This window comes from Hemitrygon akajei, unplaced genomic scaffold (assembly GCF_048418815.1).
Source record: "Hemitrygon akajei unplaced genomic scaffold, sHemAka1.3 Scf000035, whole genome shotgun sequence".
Taxonomy (NCBI): domain Eukaryota; kingdom Metazoa; phylum Chordata; class Chondrichthyes; order Myliobatiformes; family Dasyatidae; genus Hemitrygon; species Hemitrygon akajei.
The window spans coordinates 9,863,227-9,871,428 of NW_027331921.1; the positions used below are offsets into that span (position 1 = coordinate 9,863,227).

An 8,202-nucleotide genomic window follows, 5' to 3' on the forward strand; every position below is an offset into this window, starting at 1 on the left:
AGTACCTCATTTGCTCCTACCTGTCTGGTCCTGCTAATCATCTCCTTATGTTTCTAAACCAGAGCATGAATGTTTCTTGAAAACAAACGGTAAATGCAGCTTGATATCTTAGCTTCCGTCAGGCAAGAAAAGTTTTTTCCTATGTAAAGAATCTCACAGCTGAAAGCCTCATTGCTACCAAGAACAGCTTTGCCACGTAAATAACCGGTCCTCGTCCACACATGCCAGATCATTTCTTATAATCATCATCAATGAGGACGGGAGAGGTTCTGGAGGATTGGAGGGTTGCCGATGTTGTTCACTTCTTCAAGAAAGCGAGTAGCGAGAGCCCAGGAAATTATACAGCAGTGTGTCTTACTTCAGTGGATGGTAAGTTGATGGAGAAAATCCTGAGAGGCAGGATTTATGAGCACTGGGAGAGGCATCATATGATTAGGAATAGTCAGCATGGTTTTGTCAAAGGCAGGTTGTGCCTTACGAGCCTGATTCAATTTTCTGAGGGTGGGACAACATATTGATGAAGATATAGCCGTAGATGTTGTGCAAATGCATTTCAGCAAGGCCTTTGATAAGGTAACACCATGCAAGTTTTATTGAGAAAGGAAGGAGGCATGAGAATAATGGAAACATTTCTTTGTGGATCCAGAACTGGCTTCCCCACAGAAGGCAAAGAGTGGTTGTAGAAGGGTGATAATCCGAATGGAGGCCTAAGTGATCTGTTCTGGGACCGCTAAGTTCTGTGATGGTAGGGCACTGAGGAGTGTTGTAGAACAGAGGGATCTGCAAATACAGATACGTAATTCCCTAAAGGTGGCGTCACAGGTAGATAGGGTAGTAAAGAGAGCCTTTGGTACTTTGGCCTTTATAAATCAAAGTATTGATTATGAGAGTTGGAATGTTATGACGAGGTTGTCTAAGGCACTGGTGAGGCCGCATTTGGAATGTTATGTGCAGTTTTGGCACCGAATTACAGGAAGGATATTAGGTGAAAGAGTGCAGAGAACGTTTACAATGATGTTGCTGGGACTGGAGAAACTGAGTTAAACAGAAAGATTGAATAGGTTAGGACTTTCTTCCCTGGAGTGTAGGAGAATGAGGGGTGATTTGATAGAAGTGTATAAATTTATGATGGGTTGGATAGAGTGACTGCAATCAGGCTTTTTCCATTGTGGCTCGGGGAGAAAAGGAAACAGAGGACGTGGGTTAATGATGAAAGGGAAAAAAATTAAGGGAACATTCGGGGGCGGGGCTTCTTCACACAGAGAGTGGTGGGAGTGTGGAATGAGCTGCCAGATGAAACGGCAAATGTGGACTCACTTTTAACATTTAAGAAAAACTTGGGCAGGTGCCCGTATGAGAGGGGTATGGAGAGATATGGGCCAGGTGCAGGTCAGTGGAACTAGGCAGAAAAATGGTTCGGCACAACCAAGAAGGGCCAAACGGCCTGTTTCTGTGCTGCAATGTCCTGTGGTTCTATGGTTGGAAGAAAGCATCCACCTTAGCTTAGTGCGGGAAGCAGAGAGTGGTAGCAGACGGCTGTCGCTCTAACCGGTGGTGAACTGCAGCGATCAGTGCCAGGTCTGCTGATGTTTTTCATGTATAGTCAAGTCACGGCACCTCAAATCAATTCACGTTTATTGTCATTTCGATCATAACTGCTGCTACAGTACATAGTAAACAAATCTGCCTGTTTGCATCTTCGGTGGGAGCCCAGCACCTCGTTAAAACTCTGGTGGCTGATGCTCTGAGCTGTCCGCATCATCGTAAGGATCAGTCCCACCTCCAGCTGTCTGCCCATATTCCTTCATCTCGCACCGCCCTGACATCCCAGCTACTCGAATCGGACACCACCCACGCTTCACCAACCCTTCGAAACAACAACCTTGATTCTCAGGTATGGCCCCTCCCAAAGAGGGCCGCTCCTCCAAAGCGTGATTGGCTGCTGGCTGCCATTGGTTGTTTGACGGAACACTGGGGAGATTTAAACCCGAGAAGCAGCTCTCGCTTCAGCTGTTCCTCTGTAAGCTTGTGGACGGAAGTCGGCGCTCTAAGAAGATGAGTAAAATCATCCTGTACGATGAGCCCGACTTTAAAGGGCAGGACAAGCAATTTCTGGACGATGTGAAAGATCCTGCTGTTGAGAACTTCACTAATACTGCCCGCTCGGTCAGAGTGATTGGCCGGCACTGGGTGGTGTACGCCGAAAGCAATCACAAGGGGCATTTCAAGGTGTTTGGTCAAGGAGACCACGGAAACCTGGGCGATCTGGATCGGAAGATTACATCTTTGCGCCTGGTGAAGGAGGATTTGATCAACCCGGAGATCGATCTGTACCGAGACGTCAACTACAAGGGCCCGAGCCGCAACATTCTGGAAACGACGGATGATCTGTCGAGATCCGGCTTCAAAGACCTCGTCTCTTCCCATAAGGTGAAGCAAGGCGTGTGGATTCTGTACATGCACACCAACCAGAGCGGGCCGCGACTCATCACCTTCCAGGGTGACGAATGGCCCGACTATCGCCGGTTCGGTTGGAATGACAAGCTGTCTTCAGTCAGGGCCTTGCAGAACAGCGACCTCGAGGTTTGAGGAGTCCCAACTGGTGTCCCGCTTTCAGCCGGAGCTCCAAACCCCAGAGTCTTGTTGGATGGATCTGGGTCATCGCTTTGCTGTTGCTGAAGTAAAGAAATAAAATCTTCTCTAAATGCTAATAACATTCTGTGGGTCTCATTGTCCAGTTCTTTCTTCAGTTAAACTGCCGACATGTCATTGGGGAACGCGGTGCGTGTGTAAGCGAGGGTGTCGTCTTGGAGGGCCGGAAACGTTGGCAGTCAGTGGCGCTGATGATCAGCGGCCATCTCTCCACAGATATGGACAAACCCGGTCGAACCAGGTCGGCCGGTGACGCAGTGAGATCGGCGCCGGGCTGGAGAACGGAGGTTCCCGAGTTCGACCCAGTCACAGACCGCTCCCGAGGGTGCTGTCCATCCATGCTGGGTTGATGTCGACCTCGTATAAAATAAAACACTGCCACCTCCAGTTCATATTCCCACGCGGAATATTGTGGAGGATCAAATACCCAAACCCAAACCCGCTGCTTATTTGCAGTTTCATGTATCCGAGCATTTCTGCTTTTCAAAGGCACTGGTCAAGGGTGGGTGAGGTCGGTGAGTTTCTAGAATGCGGGGGAGGTGGGAGAAGTGGGGAAAGCTGAATTCAGTGGGGGTTTAATTACGATGTTTCTAAAATTTCTTTAAATGAATATTAATAATTATATAAATTATGTGCATTGAGAAAAAACATCGGGGCAAAAGATCCAACTGGCCCGCGCCGTCAAATTACAGCCCTATGACCGATTAACCTATTAACCTCATAGGTCTTTGCCATTAAGGAAGAAACCGGAACGTCAGGTAGAAATCCAGATGGTCACTGGGGAAACTTAGAGACATCGGCGGGAATTGAACCTGGGGCGCTGGCCATGAAGTAGCGTCACACTGACTGCGAAGCTACCCTGCCGTCCCGATCGTTGTCGGGCAATGCTGTATCTGCTGCCCCCATTTAATCCGAGACTCTTATCTCCCTTCACTCAGGAATCCCTTTACTGATTCACTTTCTGAGAGTTAGAGTAATTGAAATGTATTGCCCACATCTCAGTGCCCCTTGTAGGGGAAGGGAGTAATTACTTAATAACTGCATCTGCGTGAGATGCATCAGACTGCATCACCATGCAAACCATATCATGGAACTGGAGTTACAGCTACGGTTCACACGGGAGAATGGGGAAGATATCGATAAGATGGGCAGGGAGGTAGACACCCCTATCTTTCAGGAAACCGGTAACTGGGTGACTGTCAGGAAAGAAATCGATTACCCCAGTCCCTTCGATAACAATTGCTTAGAAAGAATTCCACATGGAGGCAAAATGGAAAAGATGTTAAACACAGGACTGAAGGTGTTATACCCGAATGCGCGCAGTATACTGAATAAGACAGAGGACCCGGACGCGCATTCAGAGTTTTACAAGTATGACATTCAGGGCAACACAGAGTTGGGGCTGGAGGAATATCGCAGTTGGGAATTTAGCTCAAAAGCACGGGCAGGTGGACAGAGCGTTCCGGTTGTCTCTATTGTTAAAGATAAAACTGTAATCATTCAAGAGATGTGGCATGGGATGGGAACACGGGGAGTCCTTGTGGGTCGAGTTCAGAAACTGGAATGGTAAAAAGACTCTGATGAGCAGCAAACATCACGTGGACGGGAAAGGACAACTGAAGGTAGAAACGACACTCAGAAAAGGCAATATTATGACTATTGTGTTTTTTTTTTTGCAATGTCACGCCCGGGTTAAAGGTTTACTGCTGATATTGCAGGGCATTTCATGTAACGGTCTTTCTGTAGAAGCAGTGTCTGCATTACTATAAATCACACAACATTCACACAAACCAGCGTTAGGGTGGGCGAGAGCTCCCAATCTCTCCGATTTGGTGGGACCACAGTCGGATACACCTTAGACACATGAAGCCAGTGAAAGGTGGGTCAATCTCCTCCGAGTCCAGTGGTTATTGTGAGGGGCAACTGAGCCGCTAACACAGACGCCCAGTAAAAGAGGGGTTCATCAATATTAATGTAGATTGGGGAAATCAGGCTGGGGTAGATCGCAAGGGATGACATTTGTAGAATGACAAGGGGAGGGAGAAGCCTCAGCGACGGGGTCTCTGTTATTGAGTCCGACAGTGAGGCTCAGGAGGGAAGAGGGTACAGAGGAGTGCAGTGTTAATAAACGAGTTGTTAGCGGAGTAGACGGGAGATTATTTTGGTGAGAACGAGATTCCCGGATGGTATGTGACCTCCTGAGAGTCAGGATCTGGGATAACGTGGATTGAGTCCTCAGTATTTATATTGCAGTGTCAACAGCAAAGTTCATGCCTATGTGGATAACAATTACATGGGTAGGGCGAGTGATGACGTATTGCAAAGGGAGTTCAGGAGTTAAGCGCTAAGTTAAAGGGCAGGACCTCCAGGTCTGTGAACAGCGGCCATTGTCTCCCAGCCGTCATCAGCAACTCTACTGACACTGGGGATCTCCCATCCATCATCACCAACCTTACTGATTTTGGGGATCTCCCAGCCACCACGTTACGCACCCCATAATACGTCAACAAAATAGAGAGCGTACAGAGGAGATTTGCTAGAATGTTACCTGTAACAGTGTCATGACCAGTGAGGACCAGTGGGCCAAGTGTCCTGTCCAATCGGATCGGACGTTTTGCAACGGAATCGTTATTTGATTTATTACCTGAGACTCTCACTGCCTGGAGTTTTATTTTCAACATCAGTACGGCACGAAGATGTAAAATTAATGTAAATTACAGATATTAATAAATACCGGAAAAATGCGGAGTCAGTTCTCGTGCGTTCAGAGATGCGATTGCGCAGTGGAAGAAGATGACCCATTGCATCTCTTTGTTCTTGATTTTCTCCCCGTTTAGAAAATAGTCCGTACATTCGTTTCTACAACCAATGTGCACGACCATGCATTTTCCAACATTGTATTCCATTTGCCAATGAACATTCTAATAATCTGTCTAAGTTCTTCTGCATCTTGCCTTTTTCCTGAACGCTGCATGCCCCACAAAGAATCTTCGTATCATCCTGCAGACTTGGACACAATGCCATCTATCCATCATTTAAATAATTTATATTCAGCATAAAAACACCGACCCTTCGGAACATCACCAATCGCTGTCAGCCAGACAGAAAAGGTTCCTTTTTATTACACTCGCTGCCTCATACCAATCAGACAAAACTCTCACCACGTTGTAAATTTCCTGTAATACCATAGGCTCTCAACTTAGTAAACAGAAATATGTCTGGCACCTTGTCAAAGGCTTTCTGAAAGTCAATTTTATCCATCCGACAGGAAATCTCGTCAAATAATTCTACCTCCCCACCGTCCCTTCACACACTCCCGGGGTCAGACACAGAGTGAATCTCCCTCCACACCATCCCATCACACACTCCCGGGGTCAGACACAGAGTGAAACTCCCTCCACACCGTCCCATCACATACTCCCGGGGTCAGACACAGAGTGAATCTCCTCCCATACCCTCCCATCGCACACCTGCGGTGTCAGACACAGAGTGATGCTCCCTCCACACCGTCCTATCACCCACCCTCGATGTCAGAAAGAAAGTGTTGTTCCGTATATCTTGCTCGATCTCAATCATTAATGATAGCAATTTAAATTCACTGAATTTTGTTAACAAATCTGTCCGCCACCATGGCAATTCGTACTGGATTGCAAAATGCAAATCCTACTGAGATTTGGAGTTTTACAAGTTTTTGAGAAGAGAGTGGTTCGTGGGATTAGTTTGGGGATTGATCCAGGTTCCAAGAAGCAGTGCCTTTAATTTGGGCTGACGCAGTCTGCGGGAACATCGCTTTCAGTGGGATTAGTTTGGGGATTGATCAAGGTTCCAAGAAGCAGTGCCTTTAATTTGGGCTGACGCAGTCTGCGGGAACATCGCTTTCAGTGGGATTAGTTTGGGGATTGATCAAGGTTCCAAGAAGCAGTGCCTTTAATTTGGGGCTGACGCAGTCTGCGGGAACATCGCTTTCAGTGGGATTAGTTTGGGGATTGATCCAGGTTCCAAGAAGCAGTGCCTTTAATTTGGGGCTGACGCAGTCTGCGGGAGCATCGCTTTCAGTGGGATTAGTTTGCGGACTGCCGAGGGCTGTGAGGAGAGTTGAGGCATTGGGAGCATTTTTGGGACAGGGAAAAGTCTGCGGAGCGTTCGTGGGGCAGTTGGATTTGCTTGGGGACTGACGCAAGTCTGTGGGGAGAAAATGCGTCAGTGGGAGGACTTTGGGAACGGACACTGTGGGGAGGGAGTGCGGCACTAGGAATAATTTGGGACGCATAGATCAATTGGGCGGAGTGTGAGCAATTTGATTAGTTTGGGGTGGCGTGGCCCTGATGGTAAACAATGGTATCAAATCACTAGAAAGAAGGACTACAGGATCAGAAGGCGTAGAGTCCTTATGCGTCGAGATTCGAAATGGCAAGGGTAAAAAGACACTAATAGCCGTTATATACAGGCCTCCAAACAGCCAGGATATGGACTACAAGTTACAGATGGAAATTGGAAAATAAAAGTTTCAGAAGGTAAATGTCACGATAATCATGGGGGATTTTAATATGAAAGTGGTTTGGGAAAGTCAGGAAGGTACTGGGTCTCAGGAGAGGCATTTTGTAGAATACGGGATGGCTTTTTGGAGCAGCTTTTCCACCAGTGGATCGGCCGTTTTGGATTGTGTGCTGTGTAATGAACCTGGGGCCATTAGGAAGCTAGAGATAATGGAACCCCTTGGAAATGGAGATCATAATATGATTGAGTTAAGTTTCAAATTATTACAGGAGAATCTGGTATCAGGTGTATTGTTATTTCAGAGGAACAAGGGAAATTACAGTGGTATGAGAGAGGAACTGCCCCAAGTTGTTTGGAAAAGTAAACTAGATGGAGGGACTGTAGAGCAGAATTGGATGAAATTCTTACAAGAAATAAGGAATGTTGAAAGGGTTGGACAGAGTAGATGTGGAAAGGCTGTTTCCTTTGGTGGTTGAGTCCAAGACAAGAGGCCATAGTCTTATAATTAGAGGGTACACATTTAAAACAGAGATGAGGAGAATTTCTTTCAGCCAGAGGGTCGTGGATTTATGGAATTCGTTGACACATGCAGCTGTGGAGGCCCGATCATTGAGGGTGTTTAAGGAGGTGGTTGATAGTTATCTAATTATCCCGGGTATCAAGGGATATGGGGAAAAAGCCGGAAATTTGAACTAGACGGGGGAATAGTTTAGCTCATGGTGGAGTGGCAGAGCAGACTCAATGGGCCGAATGGACTACTTCTGCTCCTTTGTCTTGTGAACTTGTGATTCCATCATCTAAATCATTGCTATACAGCATAAACAGAAGCGGTCACAACACCGACTCCTGGGGCACACCACCAGTCACTGGCAGCCGACCAGAAAAGGATCCTGTTATTCCCACTCACACCCCTCAAAGTGAGACCGACACACCGCTCACTGTGGCACCAAAACACGATTCACCGTGACGCTGACACCCCTTCACCATCTCCCTCAGTGTTACAGATCCGTCAGTGTTTGATCTCCTCCGATCAAAAAGTACCAGTCTTTTGGA

The 8,202-nt window shown here is 47.1% G+C and overlaps 1 protein-coding gene across 1 annotated transcript; it reads left to right on the forward strand.

The window, feature by feature from the left end:
* The first annotated feature begins 2,055 nt into the window (after positions 1-2,055).
* Positions 2,056-2,589, forward strand: LOC140720055 (epidermal differentiation-specific protein-like). The gene has a single exon (XM_073034954.1). It carries the CDS (start codon positions 2,056-2,058, stop codon positions 2,587-2,589), a length of 534 nt encoding a protein of 177 aa, XP_072891055.1.
* The last annotated feature ends 5,613 nt before the right edge of the window (positions 2,590-8,202 follow it).

What these genes read in the sequence shown, in the direction of transcription:
- LOC140720055 (XM_073034954.1), top strand. Translation starts at nt 2,056, where the DNA reads ATGAGTAAAATCATCCTGTACGATGAGCCCGACTTTAAAGGGCAGGAC.